General features: G+C 46.7%; 2 protein-coding genes across 5 annotated transcripts in view; one reads left to right on the top strand and one right to left on the bottom strand.

The window, feature by feature from the left end:
* The window catches only part of PPP1R10 (protein phosphatase 1 regulatory subunit 10), a 36,848-nt gene extending 13,723 nt beyond the window's left edge, over window positions 1-23,125 (top strand). The window contains exons 1-20 of one of the 4 annotated variants that reach the window (XM_059938262.1): window positions 6,553-6,625; window positions 6,850-7,376; window positions 13,660-13,778; window positions 14,457-14,543; window positions 14,690-14,825; window positions 15,240-15,291; window positions 17,111-17,188; window positions 17,337-17,510; window positions 17,729-17,834; window positions 17,935-18,047; window positions 18,536-18,636; window positions 18,895-19,042; window positions 19,119-19,277; window positions 19,380-19,626; window positions 19,789-19,852; window positions 19,959-20,153; window positions 20,308-20,383; window positions 20,615-20,728; window positions 20,893-21,603; window positions 21,877-23,125. In XM_059938262.1, coding sequence (XP_059794245.1) covers window positions 13,672-13,778; window positions 14,457-14,543; window positions 14,690-14,825; window positions 15,240-15,291; window positions 17,111-17,188; window positions 17,337-17,510; window positions 17,729-17,834; window positions 17,935-18,047; window positions 18,536-18,636; window positions 18,895-19,042; window positions 19,119-19,277; window positions 19,380-19,626; window positions 19,789-19,852; window positions 19,959-20,153; window positions 20,308-20,383; window positions 20,615-20,728; window positions 20,893-21,603; window positions 21,877-21,986 — 2,778 coding nt within the window. In that variant the 5' untranslated portion in view covers window positions 6,553-6,625; window positions 6,850-7,376; window positions 13,660-13,671 and the 3' untranslated portion in view covers window positions 21,987-23,125. Of the gene's footprint in view, window positions 1-6,552; window positions 6,626-6,849; window positions 7,377-9,075; window positions 9,530-13,659; window positions 13,779-14,456; window positions 14,544-14,689; window positions 14,826-15,239; window positions 15,292-17,110; window positions 17,189-17,336; window positions 17,511-17,728; window positions 17,835-17,934; window positions 18,048-18,535; window positions 18,637-18,894; window positions 19,043-19,118; window positions 19,278-19,379; window positions 19,627-19,788; window positions 19,853-19,958; window positions 20,154-20,307; window positions 20,384-20,614; window positions 20,729-20,892; window positions 21,604-21,876 lie in introns of those variants that run through there. The other 3 variants (XM_059938260.1, XM_059938263.1, XM_059938264.1) reach the window with 3 other exon arrangements.
* On the bottom strand, window positions 35-6,020 carry MRPS18B (mitochondrial ribosomal protein S18B). The gene is made up of 7 exons (XM_059938278.1): window positions 5,914-6,020; window positions 4,630-4,738; window positions 4,425-4,522; window positions 3,916-3,984; window positions 2,516-2,582; window positions 1,189-1,248; window positions 35-602 (listed from the first exon to the last, which is right to left on the bottom strand). Exons 1-7 carry the CDS (start codon window positions 5,989-5,991, stop codon window positions 307-309), a joined length of 777 nt encoding a protein of 258 aa, XP_059794261.1. The 5' UTR covers window positions 5,992-6,020; the 3' UTR covers window positions 35-306.
* Window positions 23,126-23,406: the final 281 nt, after the last annotated feature.

Genomic DNA, 23,406 nt, shown 5'->3' with positions numbered 1-23,406 from the left:
TCCTCCATAGCATTCATCTGAAATGCAGCCCAGAGACAGGATACAGCTTTATTGTGGAAAAACCCAGTTGGCACAGGTCTGAAACAGTAGCAGAATGTATAGCCCATCTATTGACAACATATAGGGGCTGGGGCTTCTGATACACATCTGTACTGCCCTCCCTCAGCCTCGGATGTATTTATCCCTTTCACCAACAATCATTTCCTTTCTCTGGCCCTGGGCCTGCCACTGGCCACAATGTAGACAGCTCTTCAGGGTGAAATACTGTGTAAGGGACCCTCCGGCTCCCTTCCTAGTCTACAGCTCCTACAGAGCAGTTTGGGGGCCCGCCTGCTCAGTGGAGGAGGCTTCAACTGGGGCTGTGAGGGGCGCCTTGGGCATTGACTCAGGCGGAGGGCCACTTTCTTCTCGGAGATGGCCCTGGTACAGCCGACGAAGGCGGGACAGCTCTCTCTCTGGTGGCTGTTTCCAGCTGTACCATGGGTACCAGGGGTCACCTGAAACCAGAGTGGGAGCTGGCGGAGTGGCACTCACAGCTCCATGAGAGGTACTGAAGTCAGGGTCCCGGGGTTCAACCTGGGGAATGTGGTAACTGAGGAGACCTGGGGGATTAAAAAAAAGAGAATGCCAGGGAAGGGAGGAAAGGTACTTCAGATTAAGACAGATAATAAGAAAAACGACCTATAAAGGGAGGGAGGGACCAGTCAGAGCCACTGGGTACATTTATGCATGTGGTATGCTGCCCAGAAGCAACTGGCCAAGGGGGCAAGTGTGGGCTGACATGCTGCCCAGGCTCTTGCCTGGCAAGCTGTGCAGGCCTGTGACAGGGCTCTGAAGCTGCATCTGCCCTTAACAGAGGGGTACCTTTTCTTAATTTGTGCAAAAGTGTCATGGAGCCCAGGGTCAGAAATTTATACAAAGCTCCTCCTATGATTTAGACATGGCATTGGGACAACATTTATAAAATAAGAAGGCAGAGAAAGAGGAAGAAAAAGGGGACAGGGCAATGACAAGATAAGAGACTCAGGAGAGGAAACAAGGGACAGTGGAGTGATGAAAGAAGAGATTCTTTGGAAGAACATGGGTGCTACCTTCTCAGATAAGTGGAAGCATTTATATCCACCCTCCAGCCCTAAGTCACCTTCCTTATGCCTGACAAAACTGCCCTGTGCCCCTTCTCATGCTTACCATGATCCCTGGCTTTCTGGATGGCCTGGGTCAACTTCTTGTGTTGCTTCATACAGACCCCTGTGAAAAAAGGTAACTCAGAGATCATTTTATAAGTCACAGTAAATAAAGAACACAACTGCTTCTACATGGTGATAGAGGCTTAGATTTGGAAGACCTAGCTCTACCTAATGACCCCATTCCCCTGACCCCTCCGCAAGGCTCGGTTTCTCCTTCTGCCCAGTGGGAAGAACCTTCTCTCTCTCTCTGAGAACCAGGATGAAGACTTAGGAGGGTCTAGCCACTATAGAGAAGCCACTTAACGGTAAAGGTTTCAAGACAGGGAGCAGAACACAATTCAAAGGGCAAGTGTGGTTAGTTAAAGGGCTGAGTTGGACAATCCACAGAGAAAGATTCAATAAAGGAAGAATGGATTTCAGGTCTGGGCAAGACGATCTGAGAAAGTAGCAAAATAGTCCCTTCAGCCTTTTACAGCTTGACTATAGAATTGTTCTTAAAACTCCTTGGGAACTCCCTGGCGGTCCAGTGGTTAGGGGCTCTGTGCTCTCACTGCCGCGAGCCCGGGGTTCAATCCCTGGTTGGGAAACTAAAATCCCACAAGCCGTGCGGTGTGGCCAAAAAAACCCACAAAAAACCAAACTAAGCCAAAACAAAAACAAACTCCTTGACAAACCAAACTCCACGGATCATGCTACCATGCCACAAAAGGGTGGACTCCGATTATTCTTTGCAAATTTATCTTGCTTTGGAGCAGGGGTTGGCAAAATGTTCTCTGTACAGGGCCATATACTGGAGGCAATGTGGCATATGTTTTAGGCATATGTTATAGTCTGTCTCAGCTCCTCAACTCTGCCATTGTAGCCTGGAAGGAGTTGTAGACAATATGAAAATAAATGAACATGACAGTGAGCCAGATTTGGCCTGTGACTGTAGTTAGGGAACAGATGTAATCTTGAATTAGTAAGCTTACACCAAATTTGGGGAATCTAACTGAATTGTCAATGGAATAAAAGTAAGGTCAATTTATGAGAAAGCCTTCCGTAAAAGTGAACAGACCCTATAGAAAGGAAACAATCAGCACCATTTACCTTTTAACAGTTCCATTTAGATAGTTTGCTTATACTGGTACTCGCCTGTATCTTTTGTCCACATGTAACTGTTTTAGCGTGTGAGTATCCCCATTAGGCCAAGATTTCCAAAAGGTTCCATCACATTTTTTAGGCCATTAGTAGGAACCACCAAATAAATACCTGTTGTCTGTCTTAATAAATATAAGAAGTGCTGTAAGGAAAAGCTATTCCAGTGGTGACAGGGATGATGGACTGACCTGTATATGGAGCATGGAAGATGATACCCGTGTGGGCGCAGACAAACTGTTCCAAGAGCTTCACGTTCTGTAGGAAAAAGTGGTGGAGAAACAAGAGAGAGGGAAGGGAAGGTAGCAAGACGATTAGAGACTAAAAGTGCACAATCCCTGCACACCCACACAAATGACCTTGACCCGTCTACATCTCTCCAGGTGCTACTTTCCTTCAGGTCCTGGTTTTAGCCCCATCCCTTTACTGAACACATTCTTGCAAACTTTTTCCCTTTCCTGGCCTTCCAACCATTTCACATACACATCCTGCGTTTTGTCACTGAGACTCACATAGAATTCTCTTCTGCAGGGGTTAGGTTCTAAAGTCAGCCCTTCATGCAACAAATTAGGGACAGTCTGTTGGAAAATCCCTGAAATCACCCAGAAAATGTAGTACGTGTTACAATGTACATTTACAAATGATTAACTTATATAAAAGCATGGTATATGTAATGTATATGTTTACTAAAATCAATTTTAGAGATTTAATTATTAGAATGACTCCCAGCCAGTAATTAATCACAGGTGGTAAGACTCCCAAAGAAAAAGCAGGTATATCTGTGGAGTGGAATGGCAGGCAGAATCATCTTCACTCTTCAATCTGTAATCTTTCTCTCTCCCTTAGTCATGTAATTTGTTATAAACTGTATACAAATGATTATAGCCTTTTTTTGGTAACCAATTATACACAGCTGAAATTGAGAAGTATCTTCTGGACTCCTCTACAACCTGTATCAGAAGGAGCCTGAGAGCAGTCAGACACCCCCATCTGCTGATTGATTGACACATGAATGCCCTCTGACTTCCCTGATGACCAGCCATTCAGCTTCTGCCCTAATACCTTGTAATACTGCAAGCTCGGAAGGGCACTTTTCCATTATCATCTTTATAAGGTTTTTGAATCCTTTAAGGAACAAGTTCTGTCCTTCTCACAATGAAGGTTTTTTGAAAAAATAACTAGATTATACCTTGCTTCATGTATCTGCCCTCCAGCCCCAAGTCTCAGCATGCCACCAAACATCAACATGACAACGAAATAAAGAAAATCTCAGGAAAAAACTAGTCCAATCTACTTGCTAACAACTGTGATTGATATAAATGAACCTTTGGGCATTGCCCTCACATTAGAAACAAGCATTTCTCTTGCCAATTTAGACTGTAAATTTCATAGACAAGAGATGAAACTTTTTGGTAAAACCCATAGTAGAGCGCAAAAGGCTAGAAGGAAGAATGTTTTTATATTACCAGACAGTCAATACAAAATGGACTTTAGGGGCACCAGGATATGAAGAGCGGGGCACCTAAGGTAATCTCTTTAGCATTGCAAAAAAGTCTCCAAGTCTTTATCCTGGAGAAAAGATTCTCCTTACCCTAAAGTCAACGTGCAACTTCTGATCCCGGCAGATGGGGCAGGGATTCCCAGCAATTTTATTTCCACGCTGTAGAGAGAAGAAACTGGCAGGTGAAGCTGTTCAAAGCCCTGTCAGAAAGAGTGCTGCTGGGGACTTCCCTGGTGGCACAGTGCTTAAGAATCCGCCTGCCAATGCAGGGGGACACGGGTTCGAGCCCTGGTCTGGGAAGATCCCACATGATGCCAAGGAACTAAGCTCGTGCACCACAACTACTGAGCCTGCGCTCTAGAGCCCGTGCTCCACAACAAGAGAAGCCACTGCAATGAGAAGTCCATGCACTGCAACAAAGAGTAGCCCCTGCTCCGTGCAACTAGGGAAAGCCCGCACGCAGCAACGAAGACCCAACGCAGCCAAAAATAAAAATAAATAAAACAAATAATAAATTAAAAAAAAAAAGAGTGCTGCTGCCGCTATCACTATGGCTTCCAGCCCCACTCCACATCCACGTGCCACACTCAGAAACTCACAATACATGTCTTTCGAGTCCGCTGTGGGGGTATTCCACCTTTGTGGTTGCGACGGTAGTCAGCCCAGACAGGGCGAGAACCATAGCGGTTCTGGTATTCTGAAATGAAAGACCATACAAGTTATTCCTGGGTGGTGGTGATGGGCGGGTCTCTGTCCAGTTATTTCAGACCTCACTTGACCCTCCCCTTCCCCATTTAGAAGTACCTTCTGAGTCCAGATATTTCCAGGGTTCATCCTTATAAGGGGAAACAGGAACTGGGGGCAAAGAATCGTCCTCAGGGGGGGCTTTGGTGCAAAGAGTCTGGAGGGGAACCTATAAAAGGAGGAGCAGAAGCGAAATGAGACAATGAGTTCAAGGACAAGACCTGATTGGTTTGCTGCCCACACTTCAGGGAGAAAGGGGAAGGCACGCCCACTGTGTAAATGAAATACAGCAGGAACATGCTGTATATGGGAGGTAGTATTTTGTGGGAGATTAAGTTTACATCAACAACGACTATCCCTACCTCCAACTGGATCTTGAAAGAAAAGGTAACATTAGAAGATAAACTAGCACAGGTGACTGGGAAGCAAATTTATTTGAAAAGACAACTCAAAAACCTGGCATGTATAAGGCATTCATGTTTTCTGGGATGAACTCAGTCTACTGGAGGAAAAGGGAGAATGTCCATCTTCTTGGAATTAAGATGTGTGGCAGGAAGGGGATGCAAAGGACATGCGAGTCTCCAACTCGATCCAATCCAATCACTCAGTTGCCCAGCCTTCTAAGAAGTTGAAGGTCAACATTCCATATGGCAGAACAAACTTGAGTCCTAACACTACCTCTAAAGCTACCAGACCTGTACTTAACTCTGTGGTGACCCGTCACCACTTTTCAGTCCCACTTTAGGGACTGGCAGTTGGGCAAGCCTTCCCATCTCACCCTGCCCCACCAAGAATCTGCCCTGCCCATAACCTCCAGGGTGGTGAGTATGTGAGGCTGGAGGGAAAACTCAATCCAAAGTTAAGCTCTCATGTATGCTTTGATAGGAAACTGATTTAGTGAGATACAGAGCCAAGTAACTGGTCCCAGGTCATGAGAATGTATCCTGGCTTTACTGGAAGATAGTAGGGCTGGTAGAAGTTAGTGTCCCTCGACCCAAGAACACTCCCTGGCATCGAAGATTTAGACACCACCTGTACAGTTGACAGTTGGTTTGTGTATGGCCAAGAAATCCATTCCACCGCCTAATTATTCAGCCGAGATGGAAACTTGGGAGGAGGACATCCAACCCTTGCTCTTTACCCTCGACTCGAGATTAGAAAACGTGCGCTGTATTGAGGAATGAGAAGGGAAGGAGGAGGGTGGTGGAAGCAAAGCGTTGCCTTGACAGCCAAGGCAGAAGCACTTGGGAAGGCCTCCGCTCCTGGATTCCCAGCAGTGGAGCGACGACCTTGAAAAGGTACAACCAAATTTGGGGTTGTACAAAATGTGCCCCAAGGAGTTACCTGAACTCCGTAGGCACCTCTGAAGGGCGAAATGCTAGGAAGGCGCCTCAGCAACACGTTCAATATGGAGGCAGCCATCTTGACATACGCACAAAGCAGGAAAAGCGACTGCGCATGCTCCAGGAAATAGATTAGGGTAGGGCCAAGGACGACCCCGCAGTGCGGAAGGCGGCAGCGCATCTGCGTCAGGACGGAAGCGTGAAAGGGGAGCCGTAGGGAGAGGCCAATTTCAACTGCGTCACTGTCGAATTCGGCCTCAAAATTGCGTTTTTGCTGAACCAGCCACTACGACTCTTAGATCCCATTCTTACAGTTTGTATTTTAAGCAATTTTTAAGTCGATTTTGACTGAGATCCTCTCACTGCGCATGCGCCGGTCCGATTCTACCAACCTTTGGTGAGAAACGATCTCGAGGGCGGAAGTGGTGGAAGCAGAGGAAAGGGAGGTGCTAGGCCGCTAGGTCAAGCGCACGCGTTCGGGGGCCAGGAAGGAGGCGGAAGAGGGTACCCGGGGGAAGGGGCTGAGCGAAGGTTAAGGCGGGATAGCCAATCAGCTGGCGAGTTGTCTTCCTGGTTGACCAATGAATTCACGCCCCGCGCACAGTCTCTCGCCGCAAGGGCGTTTCACTAGCACGTTTGGGCGCGTTGGGCGGTGTCCGGATATAAAAGACTCAGCCTGAGCGGGCAGCCGCCATTCTGGGGTTCGTTTAGAGGTAAGTCTCGGCATTTTGTCGGTTGGAGGGTAAAATTTTGCTGGGACAGTTGGCCTAGGAAATGGGTTAGGCGAGGACTCGGTTGAGAGCCGTGACTCTCTTTAAGCGGCTGTGTTCGGGATGGGACATGGAGGAGTTTGGGGACAACAGAGATTGTACTTTTGGGTGTTTAAGAGCAACCCATACTGATTATATCTTTCTCCCTTGTGTTCCTTTTATCCCAGGTTTGAATTTTCTCGGAGAAAGACGGGCCGGCCACGAGGAGAAAAGAAACAAGCCGCAGCAACATCTAAGCCCTTGAAAGGATCCTGAGAGAGGGGGGAAAGGGAAAACAGCAGCCACCAGCCCAACCACTTGTGTCTTCTGCCCCTTCCCACCTATCTTGCCCACCCCACCAGCCCACGCTGCCTGGGACTTGAAATCTGTGGCCGAAGGACCGTCACCACATAACTTCAAAAATAATCAACCACCCTCCCTTCCCAAACCCACCCAAATTCACTCATCCAGCGTTTACTTTTTTTAATCCACTCAGAACTTTTTTTCTACGACCCCCCTCCCTACATGGAGTTGGGTGGGGGGGAAATGAATACTGAGTTGGCCTTTATTTTTTTTAAGGAGACTTTTTGATCCAATGAGGCCCCGCAAATAATTGAGTTTTGGGTCCTGGTTGGTGGTTTTATTTTTTTTCTCCAAAATTTTAACCCCCTCCCCCCCTGAGCCCGAGGTGCTGACGTCGCAAAAAAATTGGATAGTAAGTGTCGAATTTTCAAAAACCAGCCTTGCAACAAGAAATCAACGTTTCCCTTTGTGAAACCAAAAATAATGAGAGGAAGAAATGAGACCGTAGAACAAATAGAGAACTGGAGAAGGACCGATCCGGTCACTTAATCTCCATTAAAAAGGGCCTTTGGGTCTAAACAGTGTTCTCTCTCCCCTACCACCTGCCTCTTCCCTGCTTTGCTGCAGGCTAGGAGAGGGTGGAGGGAGGGCCCGCAAGTTAAGATTTTGATGGTTAACCCTTGGTAATCCAGCCAATTTCCAGACTGCCAAAGCCATAAGTGTTTGCTTTTTATAAGGAGGTATGGTTACCTTCCTCTCGTTAGCAGCAGTCTTCAAAAGGGTTAATGAGCTCACATACAAAAGATGGTGGATTTTGTGGCCCAGAAGTCCCACTTCTTTGTGTGTGAGACAAGCAGGGCGCCTTTCAATTTGCCAGATTAATAAGCAATCTGTACATAAAGATTGCAGGGTAAGGAGATGGGCAGAGAGAAATAGGTGGCTATGACTTTTTAAATGATTGTTAACTCTCAATTTTAATGTAATTTGTTTGGGGTATATTTGTGTGGTTAATATAGGTGGCAATCTAGGAATAAAGATTGCAAGACACTTAATTCAGGGCAAAATATAATCTTAGTGCCAATACATACAAGATACTGGGGAGGTAAAGAATGTCTTGTAATTGTTGCAGATTGCGTAGGTTATTTAAAAGCAAAAAAAAGTGATTAACATTTTAATTTGATACTTTTTGGTGGGAATACAGTTAAGTAGAGGGTGGAAAGGTTGGGGAAATGTGGAATTCAGGAGTATAATTTTAAAAGCCATTTAGTGCAATTGAATGCTAGCTTTCTAAAAGATTTGTGTCGTTAAAAGGAATTTTTTTCTTCCCTGCTTCAATATGGCGACTTTCTTTGTCCTTTTGTCTTCCAAGCGGCGTTGCAGGTTGTGTCTTGACCCATTTTTCTCCTGTCCTCCCACCTCAACCCTATTTGTTGAGAGGGGTCCAAGTCCTCCCCCCTTTCCCTTTATAGGGAGGATGGGGGGTGGTCGACAGTAGCAAGTTGAACCTCAATTGGAAATTCAGTTCTTCCCCGCAGAAAATTGTTCTTTTTGATATTTTAATTGCTTTTATTTTCACACTGCTCTTATTCAAAGTAGGTCAAAGACTATTCAGGATGGGGGCTGCTTTTTGTCTTTTGGTTTTTTTTACTAAAAGGTTTTTTAATGTAAAAAGCTACCGGCAGAGCCGGGATAGCTTTTTAAGTTTGAGTCCTCTTCTCCGTAACAAGATGGCGTCCCTGCTTTGTTGTTTTTCTCCCCCTTTTGCCATCCAGAGCTTAGGGCCGCCCTAGAAACTTGGTCAAGGGGGAGGAGCAGCATTGAAAGGTGATGTAATCAGCTTTCTTCCTCCTTTCTCCACCCTCTTTAAACTCCACCCCGAGCAGATGCCTTCTGGACTCTTGTGCACGCTGCTGCTAGACAGGAAAAGCCATTTTCCTTATTTTCTTTATAACCTTTTATAGCCATTATCTTAAAAGGAAAAAAGCTTATAGGAATTAGGTCTTGAAGCTGTCCGTCTCCTTGGGCAGCTTTAGTTTTTGTATTTAACGATCCCGAGTCTGTTGCTTTTATTTTCACCCTCTTTCATCACTACTGCTTGGAATTTTTCCCCGCTTCAGTTGCCAGGGGTGGAAACCAGTCAAAACAGCTATACTAGGACTGGAAGCTTTTGAGGGGAGTGTGTGTGAGCGTGTGTGTGTCTTATCTGTGTGTTGGGGGATACTGGAGGAAGACACAAGGGCTTGTGAATGAGTAACTGGAATAGACAACTGGGGCCTAATGACACTGAAATGTGCCGTTTCTGCTCAGGAATCAGTCCTTGGGCCTCTTGCATTTGGTGGCTTTGTATGATGAGAATCTGGGGGAGAGTGGGTACTTTAGGACTTTCTTCTAAATCGCCCTTATTCCCGCCTCTGGGTTTGGGGGTAAGCTCTTTGTGTTCAGTGCTGTATCACGTTCTCCAGTTGCTTAGCTCCTGTACATTGGTACTAGGATGAGAAGTGAATCTTTAGGAAAGGAGGCGGCAGTTGTAAACTCAAGGCAGGGGGATTCAAGCTACGGTTTCTGGTAAGCAAAACCTTTCTGGTATTACATTTCACAACCTTCATTTCTTTTTTCCAAAGAGCCACCCTTTTTGAATTTCTTTTTCCTTCCCTTCTGAAAGAAATTCCTTAAAAACAATGGGGAAATAATGTCCTCTGCGTTTTTCAACTTGTGCGGCGGTGTAGCAGTTGGTGCATGTTCGAAAGCCGTGCCCTACCTGAGGGTGGTATTGGGTGTCCTGTCCCTTTCTTACCTTTCTTCTTCCAACTTTTTCAAAGTCAAATCTTTATCAGACTCTTCCATATACTTGTCATTTTTTAAAGTCCTGCCCTGAAGCGTGAAGGTTCTAGGCAGAATTGGAAAGCCATTTTGTACAACTGTTCTGTGGTGACTTGGTGAGACTTTAGGGCTAATTTTCTACTGGGTATGGATTCTCAAACTATTACTTCTGGATTGGATGGGAGGGACTCTTCCACATGTCCTACTGACCACAAGTTTTTTATCTTTTAAGCAGTTTGCCATGTGCCTCTGCAGCATACCTTCCTTGGGAGCTGAACATTCTACCCACTGGGGTTCCTGAGCTCTAGTGAGCAGGGGATTATAATAAAGAAGATCTGCATTAACATGGGAGATGGGAAAAAAAGTCTTCTAGGGAAACCACATCCATCCAGAGAACTTCGGAGAACCTGATCCTTGTAGTTTGTGGCCACAGTTCTATCTGGGATCCTGTCCTGTGAGGGCAGGGGTGGGGGGTGACTTTACACCCTTATTGAAAGGCAAATAAGCGTTTGGGAAGGGCATGTGCTACCAGGTTTTGGAATGATTTTGAGGGGGAGGGGCTTACTACTTGAAGAGAGGTGCGACCTTGTGAATCACCTGAGAGACATAATTCAGTCCACTCTGGAGTCAGACTAGGAAATGCCTCAATTACCGTGGAAAGGAAGGGGGGAATGTAAGCTACAAAGCACTTCATTTCCAGAAGTGCTAAGACCTCCAAGTGAAGGTAAACTTGGACACCTTCCTCCTTTGTTAGAAGATTGTTGTGATTGTTTTTAAACTCGCCTAGAATTTTTGTCCTGAACCAGTTCAGTTCTGTTTCATTGGTGATGGGTATGGAGTAACTTTAGCCAAGCTACATATTTTTCATCTTATTTATTTTGGAGGCAGGAGTTGGTGTCACTTCTGGACTTAATTTTATCTCTGGTAAGAAAGAAAATTCCCCAGTGCCTTGTGTCTGCCGGCAACATCCTCCATAAGGAGAGCCCAGCTTTAGGACAAGGTGGAGATGATGCCAGGGGTTGCTTCCCCACCGGCCACCCCGTATGTTCTGCCTTCAAGGAAATTAAAACATATCATGCCCTGGATTATTTTTGGTTTCAGAAAGCTTCCTTAAGCTTTCGTTCCAGGCTCCAGATATGTTAATGAGAATTGGTCACTGCCCCTCTTTCCCTGGTAAAGTCGTTTGCCTTTTCTCCTGTAGGGCTGTGCCGAGAATTTAGGCTCTTCATTCCTTTCCACTTGAGTGCCTTGGAACTTCTTTCTAAACGTAATGACTTCAAAATAAGGAAATAGGTTGTAAAACACTTGGGGTCCTTAATTTTAAATGAGTGAAAACTAATCTGCCTGGAGGAAGCCGTCATGAGAAAACCCCCTTACATTTTAAAACCACGTGATTGGTGCTTGTGAGACAAAATTTATAGTTTTGTTAATTATATTTCCAGAATGTAAATAATAGGAAAACTGCAGTGGAAAATGAATATTTAACATTTCTTCTGCTTTGTCTTCTACTTTTCCTTGACTGTTAATGTCTTTTATTCTTGCTTGTTGTGAATGGGAATTAAAAAGTTGTCCCTGGGTCCCATTCCCAGCAGAAGGCACTGGACAGAGTTTAGCTGTGTACTCACTGGTTTCTTTTCTCTCTAAAGATGGTTATTCTCTCTTGTCTGCTACCCTCTTAAGCAAAGGAACATTTGAGCTCAGGTGACAGTTTTTGTTTCTGAAGGAAGTAGGGGGAGCAGGCCTGTTGACTTAACTGGTGGGTGGGTGTGCAAAAGGGACTTTTCCAAGGTGCTGTGTATTCAACTGGGTTTGAATCTGAGGGGCCAGGTGTATTTAGGGGGCATTGGTTGGAAGTGAAGTTAGTTTAATTGAAAGCTTTTTGTCAAATTGCATATATATTTTTTTTACTGATGATATATATTTTATTACTTTGGATTCGCTCATTGCTTTTCCAGTCTCCAGCAAATGGGGAATCTATTTTATGTATCACTTTATTGTATTTCTGTCCTTAATAGTGTCTATATTTCACTTTATAGTGTCTTACTACATGGGGAAAATTCCTTTATCCCCATGTCTGTCTCTGTGTATAAGAATCACCACACTTAAGTGGATTTGGCCTGTGGACTTCTAATTTATCTGGTATTGGACTTGAATGTTTTTTCCTCTGACCTTAGGTTCTACGTGTCCTCGTGGAGATTCCAGGGCAGCAGCAAAGCACAGTTAACCCAGACTTGCTCACCTCTCAGTATTTCTTACCTTACCTCCTCTCCCTGTATTCAGCCCACAGGTTATGATCTCAGGAACCAAGTTCCCCCCGTGCCTCTGCCTCTTCTTGGCCTAGGTTGTTAGGACCTGTAAATGTAGAAATTTATTGACTTTTTTACTGTGAGAATTAAAAGGTTGAAAGTGTTATGCTTGTTTTTCTCTTTTGGCTTGAGAACAAATAGAACTAATTAACATGATCTTATAAGGAACCTGTTTTCTGCAGAAAATATAATCATCTTTGTAAAACACTGATTTTTCCCACCCTTCTGCCTGGCTCATGTGTTTCATCTCTGTACTAGATGTGGGATTCAGGAGGCTTTCTTCTTGCCTCCTTCCTACCCAGTGTTCGTCTTACTTCCCAAATGTCGATATTACTAAGGTGGCTTTCTTTTCTGCTTCTCAGAAGCCAATGTTTAGAGGCATTGTGGATAAAAATCCTAATCAGAACCATATTGATTCTAAATTACCTCTCTCGAACTTCAGTTCTGGCCTAGAAATTGTTTCACATGTCTCTGTCCCGTAACAGCTGTGTTCAGCTTTTAATTAACTCATTTTCTAACCTAGTCTAAAGCAGCTACTTAAAATTTAATGGCATTTTGCCAGCTTCTTGTTTTATTTGTTCCATTCTTTTTGGCTCCATGGTTTCTAATTTCAGGCCCTCCTTGGGGATCTTGGGTGGTGTTATGATTTAGGTGGGGAGTAGGAGTCAGATTCGCATCTTTGCTTTTGAAACCACGAACCAATCTTGCCCTTAACTTTGAAACAATAAAAACTCATGCAGTGTTTGGTTAATGAGTGACATTTTTTCAAGGCTTAGGAGGACCTGCTTGATTTTCTTTGCTCCATTTGTCTCTATTTCTGGGAGCCACCGCTAACTCCCGTAGGGGAGAGGTTCTGTTTTCAAGTTTTGTTTCCTTCTCTTTCACCTACAACTTTAGACGATTGTCTACTGGTGCAAGCAGAACATATCCTGCTACCTGTGGCGGTTGACTCTTTTTTTTTTTTTTTAATACAGCAGGTTCTTATTAGTTATCCATTTTATACATATTGGTGTATATATGTCAATCCCAATCTCCCAAGCGGTTGACTCTTCATGGGCTAAGATAGAAAGGAGTTGACTCTTGGAAGACAGCCCAACATCCATGATTGGCCCAGTTCTTATCAAGCTATGGGTTTGGTGTTTTTTTTTTAAGCTAGATTCATTAGCAACTAAGGAGAAACGGGACCTAATAAGCAAAAATGACTTGGAGAGTTGAGTGTTTGTTTTGGGAATGTGAATCTTAGCTCTGATACAATCTGGTGAAGTTCAGCTGTCCTAGGAAGGATGTAACTGGGAGCGAGAGGAGAGATGCTGCCTTAGTCCTCCAGTCTGATTGTCGTCCCCTTCAGTCATGTATTAACACAGTGCTTCACTTGCCAGGGCTGTTTTCTCAGTAGCGACAATGGTCTGTGTTGATTTTTCTTATCTAGATAATGGTGAGTGCAGTTGAATGTAGATTAAATAATCACTAATAATTTGTCAAACACAGAGATGGAATTTATTAGAGGGCAACTGGGGCTGTCCTTGCCACCCATTTATTCTGTGGGTTTGTTTTATCCTCTTATCTTAGAAAACCTCAACCATGGGTTCGGGTCCCATAGACCCCAAAGAGCTTCTCAAGGGCCTGGATAGCTTCCTTAACCGAGATGGGGAAGTCAAGAGTGTGGATGGGATTTCGAAGATCTTCAGGTGAGTCTGTACCCTTTGAATTCATTGTGAGTGGAGAATATTTTGTGTTGTAATATGACTATAATTAAGGCAGATAGCAAAAAATGTTCCCTAAGAGGAATGGGAGTCAGTGGAATAGGATTCAAATCCAATTATGTTAGAACTAGTGATAGGAAAAGATGACCCCTTGATCCCTGGTCATTATGGCATCTGGATATTTGGAGACCCACAGTCCCAAGGGAAGGAAGGAAGCAAGCAGGGGAGTCAGGTGACAGGATTCTTAGTTCTGTTTTGGGTTGCATTCTGCATGCCCCAAATGTCATTTTCCTTCAGGGATCCTCAAGTTTTCCAGGAGAAAGCGAGTGACTAAGCCAGTCCGAAGAGATGGTAGTTGAAGGCTAGGGCTCTTCACCTGGAAGCAGAATCAAATGTGTCCTGTGGGTTAGAGAAGCAGTGACACTTAACCTCCTCAGATCGGAGACTTCAGTGCATCTCCTCCGTTGTGTTCCATCCCTCTGGGTGTTTCCACATCAATCCTGATCCACCCCATCCTCCTAGGGGCCTGTGTGATCCCCCCACCCAGTAGCGAAGTCCCAAGTCATCAGGGATCTCGAGGTACTCCCGCAGATTAGAGACTTCTGCTCAAAGAAGAGGTGCTTTCGGGCTGCTACATTTCTAACCTTGACTCATCTCTTACAGTCTGATGAAGGAAGCACGAAAGATGGTGAGTCGGTGCACTTACTTGAACATTCTCCTGCAGACCCGTTCACCAGAAATATTGGTCAAGTAAGTGGGGACCTGGGTGGCTGGGTACTTCGAAGGCGGAGGGAGGTGAGGCACGGGGTTCCTGGGTTGTTGATGGGGGACTAGGAGGGTGGGGTATACTCCCAAGACCCAGGAAGGGCATCACAGAGCCTCCTCCCTGCCTGCAGGTTTATTGACGTTGGTGGTTACAAGCTTCTTAACAATTGGCTGACATATTCAAAGACAACCAACAACATTCCCCTCTTGCAGCAAATTCTACTGACCCTGCAGCACCTACCACTCACTGTTGACCATCTCAAGCAGGTACCTTCAGTCTTTATAATCCTGGTTCTTCCTTTTTGGTTTAGGCTAACAGATGAAAAACTCATGTCGACTCTGATGTGGCTACAGTCTTGGGCCTGTGAGGTAGAATGGTAGAAAAAAATAGGAGTTTGGAATCAAGATTTGGTTCAAATTTATGTCCTTTAATAGGTGTGTGACGTGGGGCACTTTATATATCTGAGCCTCAGTTTCTTCATTTGTAAAATGGGAATGATTGAACCTACCTAACTGGGTTGTTTTAAGGAGTAAGAATGTCTCCAAGGGCTTTGTAAGAGAGAAGGTCTATCTCAGTGTTAGTGGCTGTTAAGAGATTGTGCGTTTGTGGGAGTGGTTAGCTCTGAGTGGGCTGCTTTTCCTTCTGGCATTTACCATCCTGCTGCTCCCTTCCTCTCGTAGAACAACACAGCCAAACTGGTGAAGCAGCTGAGCAAGTCAAGTGAGGATGAAGGTAGGGGCCAGTCCCTTCTTCTGTGTCCTGGGCCTTCTTCCGTTACTTCCACTCAGTTACCTTCATTTCTTAAGCTCTCTTGGTGTAAAAGGCATACACTTAAAATTCTTTGGGGGAAATAGTGTCATCCTAGAATGCCTCGTCATCATTTACTTCTTTTTCTCTAAATATCAATAAATAGAGCATATTCTGGGACCCTCAATGTCTATTTTCCTAACAACAGGTATGCTTGTTCTACCAATAAACACCCTGCTGTAGGGCATGGGCAGAATCCTGACTGCTGGAGTATATCATAGCTTTGATAGCAACAGATTCTTTCCTTTGCTAAGACAAAGGGTTTTGGAGCTCCTGGCAAGGGCCATACAGTTCTGGCTTGAAGACAAAGCCTGGCTCCAGAAAGTCACAGGCTTTTCTTTAGAGAAGAAAAGGGTTTATATCCAAGAGTTAACCCAAAAATTTTATACCCAAGGCATAAACCAGGGAGCACAAGACACTGGTTTCCCGCAAGTGAGCAGTATTGTAGCAGAGCTGATCCCCGCTCTTTGTCTATGGGGAATGGTATGCTAGGTCCCTTTGGAAAGTTTAGCTAGAGGAGAAAACACTGGGAACATTTTCCAGGATAAAGGATCACGATTTTGTTTTAACTCACAGTATTGTTTAAGTGAAAAACATTCCCTAGCTTTCCGTTCTTTTAGTTGTATTAATTCTGTTTTTAGGTCCTTTTATATAATGAGCACTTCACTATTTTTCTGACATCTCAGAGTAGCTTTGTAGGATAAACTGTAACACAGAAGATCCCATTAAATCATTGCCTATCTTTTGTTTCTTCACTGAGGTATATTGGTCCTTGTTCCAGCTGGCTTAATTGTGTTGCTCTCTTTGAGTATAGGTTTAATTATTATTCTGTGCTTCCTTTAGATACTGAAATTTGTACATTCCTTATTGACTGTAGTTAAGTGTTACTGGACCGTAGTATCGATTGCGCCGAAGAGGTTTCAGGATATTCCCCCACTGGGCATTGGGGTTCATATTGCATTAGGTATAGGAGTTGGCAGTTGTGTGACTGTTTTAAAAAGTTAAGTTTTAATATTCTACAACAATTTCATTATTAAATCAGCCCATAATGGAAATGTTGGCAAGAAGAGAGGTCCCATAGATAGGAGATATTATTTGCCAAGTACAGAAGGAAAGAGCTACAAATGCATTTTTCCATATATTTAGAAATAAATTCTGTTTTTTATCTTTAAATTCTCTGACCATCTTTTTTCTCTAGATAAACTCTGCTTCCTTCATCCTAAATCGGTTTGTTTTTAAGTTCTTTTTTCACTCTTGCAACACTTATTTGATTTTTTTTAAGAGCTGTCATCACTAGTGACATTCTAGGAAAAAAGTTTCCCTAGAAGATCTTTTTTTACGAGGATCTAAATCTGCCTCCTTGAAATTTTTAAAATCTGGTAGCCCTTTGGATACTTGAACCCCTCTGCCTTTCTCCTTATTTTATTGTAATAAGTGGTTAGGGGAAGAGCATAGGCACTAGGTTCATTCTGCCATCTTCTAGTTTTGTGACTTTAATCTCCATGCTTCTGTGTCTATAAAGGGAGATTAAAAATTTTCAGGTTGTAATAACAATTACATGAGATGTATGCAAAGCAACTAGTGTAGTTTTTACAACATACTTTAATAAATGTTCCTTCTTTTTGCCACCCCCGCCCCCAGTGTTACAGTGGCATCAGGGTTGAAAGTTATCTGAATAGAGGAAAATTCCATGATTCAGTGTCTCTTACATTATTTAGGCATTTCCCCTTTCTCTCACCTGCAGAGCTCCGGAAATTGGCCTCAGTCCTTGTCAGCGACTGGATGGCTGTCATCCGCTCCCAGAGCAGTACCCAGCCTGCTGGTAAGTTCCTTGGCCCTTTATCCCTTGTATTTCTTTCTTTCCCACTGGGATGTGGCCTTCCGTGCCTCTAACCTGCTTTCTACCTCTGACTGACAGTCTTTTTCTTTATCTAAATAAAATCCTTTTCTGCTCTGTTTTTCCACAACAGAGAAAGATAAGAAGAAACGGAAAGAAGAGGGAAAGAATCGAACCACCCCTCCTGAGCGACCGTTGACTGAGGTGAAGGCTGAGACTCGGGCTGAGGAGGCCCCAGAGAAGAAGAGGGAGAAGCCCAAGTCCCTCCGAACCACGGCGCCCAGTCACGCCAAGTTCCGCTCTACCGGTAAGGCTGCCGTCTGGCCTCTGGAGGGTCTGTGGGTAGGTGCACAGCCCGGGCCTTATGGTGGAAGAGTTGGACTTAATGGTATGGTAAATCTGGAGAGAGGGAAGACTAGTGGATGGAGCGTTGTGGGAGTTTATAGGGCTTGATGAACGTTAAGGGAGGAAGAGTCAGGAGAGTGTGGAGTGAGTCCAGCCCCAACACCATGTCTTCTGCCCCAGGACTAGAGCTGGAGACCCCATCTTTGGTGCCTGTGAAGAAGAATGCCAGTGCAGTGGTGGTTTCTGACAAGTACAACCTTAAACCCATCCCCCTCAAGCGTCAGAGGTATGGACCACGTTCTTGGTTTTTGAATGGGCTGGGTCTGTGGACGTGAGGGGAAAAGAGTGGGCGAGTCAGGTGTTGTTGACCGGTCCCTTTCTAACAGTACCGCAGCTGCCCCAGGAGATGCTGCGCCCCCTGCAGAGAAGAAATACAAGCCACTCAACACAACACCCAATGCCACCAAAGAGATCAAAGTGAAGATCATCCCGCCACAGCGTGAGTCTAAATTGGGGGGATGTGCTTTGCATTGAGAGCAAACTCTTTTCATGGAAGTGAAGTGTTTTCCTCCATTTTCATCTGGTTTCTTGGTGTCCTTTACTGTTTATGCCCCTGGAACTCCCTTCATAGGAGTCCTTCGTAGGATTGCTTAGGAGTGATTTTAGAGATGAAGTAGGGAGGTGTGCTGTTCAGTGACTGGTGGGTACGCTCCCAGCCGTCATGTTCATGGGGGCTGGCTTTGTCAATTACCTGAGCTCTGATTCCTATCCAAAGCCATGCTTGCCTGCCTTTGAAAGAAAGATAGAATAATGACAAGAATTTCTTGTGTGAATCCTCCTACATATGCTTCCTGGTCACCTTGAGCTTATTGTGTCCAGAGTTGAGGCAGGGTCTCTACTGGCCAATTTTCTGCCCAGATTTTGTCTATAGGAATAGGATTATTAAGGAGGTCTGATGATTCCATTTTATGCTCTTTTCTTTTGTAGCTATGGAGGGCCTGGGCTTTCTGGATGCGCTCAATTCAGCCCCTGTTCCAGGCATCAAAATTAAGAAGAAGAAGAAGGTGCTGTCACCCACAGCTGCCAAGGTATGGGTGCTGTGCAGTAGGTGCCAGTGACCAGGTAGAAAAGGTACAGGTGAAGGAAGGGCCCAGCAGCTAGGATGCTTGGGGAGGACAAGAGGAGCTGTGTCTCAGACGTAGACTGGTGGCAGCAGAGCACTGTTAGAGACAGAGTCTTCCTTTATAGGAACTGTTAGGAGATCCTGCCAAGGACCCTGGACTAATTGCCTTGCCTTGACCTTGCCTTTCCTGTCAGCTCATTAACTTCTTTTTCGTTCACAATAGCCAAGCCCATTTGAAGGGAAAACGAGCACAGAACCGAGCACAGCCAAACCTTCTTCCCCAGAGCCAGCACCTCCTTCTGAGGCTATGGACACAGAACGTCCAGGGACCCCAGTTCCCCCTGTTGAAGTCCCAGAGCTCATGGATACTGGTAAGTCTAGAAACTGGTTCAGGTTTCAGGGTTTTCTGAAAGGAAGGATCTGGTCTGAAACTACTTCTGTTTACAGCCTCTTTGGAGCCAGGAGCTCTGGATGCAAAGCCAGTGGAGAGTCCCGGAGATCCTAGCCAGCTGACCCGGAAAGGCAGGAAGAGGAAAACTGTGACCTGGCCTGAGGAGGGCAAACTGAGAGAGTATTTCTATTTTGAACTGGATGAAACTGAACGAGGTTAGAGATCCAGTTTCCTCTATAGTAGGTGGGGTATAGAGAGTTTAAAAAGGACTTGGTTGGGCTTACTTTCCCTCTTGCTTTTTTTCTCCTTGGCAATAGTGAATGTGAATAAGATCAAGGACTTCGGCGAGGCAGCTAAGCGAGAGATACTGTCAGACAGACACGCGTTTGAGACGGCCCGGCGTCTGAGCCACGACAACATGGAGGAGAAGGTGCCCTGGGTGTGCCCCCGGCCCCTTGTGCTGCCCTCGCCTCTCGTCACCCCTGGAAGCAACAGCCAGGAGCGGTACATCCAGGCTGAGCGGGAGAAGGGGATCCTTCAGGAGCTTTTCCTCAACAAGGAAAGGTGAGCAGAATGGGGTTCACTTCCTGAGGTATTGAGCCCTTGAGGGGAACGTGCCCTGGGGTAATTAGAAGTGGGGTGGGGGTTAGGAAGAAAATCAAGGGCTTGAATAAATAATTTGACTGTCACTCTTTTTTTTTCTATCACCTTCTGCATTCCTGACAGTCCTCACGAGCCTGATCCTGAGCCCTATGAGCCTATCCCCCCAAAACTCATCCCCCTAGATGAGGTGAGTTATGTGGTGATGGAGGTTGTGATTGACATTAATGCATCTTTCATGTGAGACTGTCTCTTTACTCTTTGTTGGTCCTGATTGTTCTCTCCTGTCCTTTCAGGAATGTTCCATGGATGAGACCCCGTATGTTGAGACCCTGGAGCCTGGGGGGACCGGTGGCTCACCCGATGGGGCAGGCGGTTCCAAGTTACCTCCTGTTCTGGCCAATCTTATGGGAAGCATGGGTGCCGGGAAGAGCCCCCAGGGTCCTGGAGGAGGAGGCATCAATGTGCAGGAGATCCTCACCTCCATCATGGTACGAGCCTCCCTTTTCTTCCCCACTGTCTCCATTTCTCCTTACTCCCGTTCTGCTCACCTTCCCGCTTGCTTTCTCCTCGGGCTCTCCCTTCTCTGCCGGGTGTCACCCTTATTCTCTGTTGACCTTGTCCCTTAATGACCTTGCCTCACAGGGTAGCCCTAACAGTCATCCCTCAGAGGAACTGCTGAAGCAACCAGACTATTCAGACAAGATCAAGCAGATGCTGGGTAATCCTCAGGGCCGGCCCCGGGGCCTGGGCGAGGAGGCCTGCAGTGGAATTGGGGGAGCAGGGGTATTGCCACTAGACGGCAAGACATGGGAGGGGAAGACTGGACAGAGAGAGCAGTGCTCTGCCACGTTGGTCTGAGGGGGTCAGCTGGGCACACCTAAGCGGGAAGACGTCATGCCGCTCTTCTAGAATCATCTTGCTGACTGCTTCACTCCTTTTTCATTAACAGTGCCTCATGGACTTTTAGGCCCTGGTCCCATAGCCAATGGTTTCCCACCGGGAGGCCCCGGGGGCCCCAAGGGCATGCAGCACTTCCCCCCTGGACCTGGCGGACCTATGCCAGGTAGGTGGTGAGTGAGAAGTCGGAATGGGCTTGTCTGCTTGATTTCGGCCTGGTAACAGTACAGGATTGACCAAAGCCGGGGGTTGGTTTGGGTTGGGAGATGGCGGTCCCTGGGTGCAACAGGTAGCTGATACTGTCTCTCTCCCTTTTTTTTCCCCCAACAGGTCCCCATGGAGGCCCTGGGGGCCCTGGTGGGCCAGTGGGTCCACGTCTCCTGGGTCCCCCACCCCCTCCCCGGGGGGGAGATCCCTTCTGGGATGGCCCAGGTGACCCCATGCGGGGTGGCCCGATGCGTGGGGGCCCAGGACCGGGTCCTGGGCCATACCATAGAGGCCGTGGTGGCCGAGGAGGAAATGAACCACCTCCTCCTCCTCCTCCATTCCGAGGGGCCAGAGGAGGGCGCTCTGGAGGAGGACCTCCAAATGGACGAGGGGGCCCTGGTGGGGGCATGGTTGGAGGTGGTGGGCATCGTCCCCATGAAGGCCCTGGTGGGGGCATGAGCAGTGGCAGCGGACATCGTCCCCACGAAGGCCCTGGCAGTGGCATGGGCGGTGGGCATCGCCCCCACGAAGGCCCTGGTGGTAGCATGGGTGGGGGACATCGCCCCCATGAAGGCCCTGGCGGCGGCATGGGTGGTGGCAGTGGCCATCGTCCTCATGAAGGCCCTGGTGGAGGAATGGGTGCTGGTGGTGGGCATCGCCCCCACGAAGGCCCTGGACATGGGGGGCCCCATGGCCACCGGCCTCATGATGGCCCTGGTCACCGAGGCCACGACCATCGAGGGCCACCCCCTCATGAGCACCGTGGCCATGATGGCCCTGGCCATGGCGGAGGGGGCCACCGAGGGCACGATGGAGGCCACAGCCATGGAGGAGGTGAGGATGCTCCCTGTCCCCCACATGGCTCTTGGTGTCCCACACAACTTTCTGGGGAACGTCACTACCCCGGGTCTGCCAGGCAGAACATGAGGTCGCCTCGTTCCCAGTTCCCAGCATGCATGGCAGTTCCTTCCGTTAGCCCTGCCCCCAGGTCCCCAAGACTAGGTCTCTCTCAAAGACAGGTCTCAGGATGCCTTGGACGGGTGGGATGAGGGTGGCACTGACCTCTTGGCCATTTCCTATCTAACTATTCCACCATCATTCCCACAGACATGTCAAATCGCCCTGTTTGTCGACATTTCATGATGAAGGGTAACTGCCGCTATGAGAACAACTGTGCCTTCTACCACCCGGGTGTCAATGGGCCCCCCCTGCCCTAGGGACCACCTGCCCGCCCCGCCCACACCCCTGTGGACTGCAGCCTTGCTCCTTCCGCCCTTTTATGGCTTCTGTGAGGCCCATTTTCCCCTTTCCCCAGCTGATGAGGAGCCGGCCCCCTCAGTGCCCACCTGCCTGGGTTCCTGGGGGTTTTCTGATCACTGGTGCGCATTGATGTACATATTTTCCTCCAGTCTGGGGAGGAGAGAGACTGGACACATTCTGTACCCTGGACTGCCGAAGAGGAGACCCTGTTGGCTTCACTTTTTGAGGAGATTTGCCCTTTATGCCAAGCACCTCTCCGGTATTACCCTTTATGCCTGAGAACCTAAAGCTGGTTATCCTGGAGAACACCTCTACTCTCCTCTTGTGGGTCCTCCACATGCACACAGAACTCTGACACGGGATCAACTGCACTTATGAAATCATCCCAGCCAAGTTCATGCTTCCTCATGGGGTGGGGAGATGGTAAAAGGGGTATTGTGTATCCCACTGCACTGAGAGGACTCAATCAGGCTGGATTTGAGTTCTGGAACACATCATCCCCACTCCTCCCCTGACACAGGCTTTACATTGAGTCCTTTCTCAAGTAAGACGTTGCAATCTTCCGTGAACACCCAAGTTTGCATCATGGGTCTGCTAGGTTCAATGATGGCAAATTCACATCGACATCCGGTGAAAAGTTTTAGCTGGCATAGGTGAGGCCATTGGTGGTGGTCCACCCTTGCCTGCAGCTCATTCTGGAAATTAAAACACGTCAGTGAGACCAGCTTTTCATCAACTGAAGCCCGGCGTGCTGGGCATGCCAGTCACACTACACGCACTGCCTCTGGGAGTTAGCACGCTCCTGGCCCCCACCTGGAACCTTGTGGGTGTGAAGCCTCCAGCTCCCTTGCCCTGTCAGCCACCTCTGAATCCCCACCAGGTGCCTTCCTGGGTGGATTCAATAAGATGACCTGCCCTCTCCCAGCCCTCTCCTTCACCTGTCTCAGCATCAGTTGTTTTCTATGAAAACTGGATTGGTTGGGTTTTGTGCAGGGTCTTGGGTTAGAGCCACAATGGATTTGAGGATAAGTATTTTCTTTTTTCTTTTGGTTTTGTATATTTTGTACATTAATAATAAACAGTGGAAAGAGAAGTATTTAACCCCTGGTGTGCTTGGACTGTTTAAAAAGAAAAAAGAAAAAAGCCATTATCAGCTGTTGTTGAAAGTTCATTAATACAAACCTTTGTGGAATGTGGTTTTCAATCCTTTGTTGGCGTTAAGTGAAATACTGGTGAAGGAGTACTTTGAACATAAAATGCCATAGCTGGGGAAGGCAGAGCTCACAGATCACCTGAGCTGCAGAAGGTGCAGGCACATCCATTCTAGCTGATCCTACCAGCCCCGTGGAGTAGCTTAGGGAAGGGATTTACGTGAGG

Source organism: Balaenoptera ricei, chromosome 11 (genome assembly GCF_028023285.1).
Source record: "Balaenoptera ricei isolate mBalRic1 chromosome 11, mBalRic1.hap2, whole genome shotgun sequence".
NCBI lineage: Eukaryota > Metazoa > Chordata > Mammalia > Artiodactyla > Balaenopteridae > Balaenoptera > Balaenoptera ricei.
The sequence above is the reverse complement of the archived record's forward strand: the minus strand, read 5'-3'. Positions and strand labels throughout refer to the sequence as shown.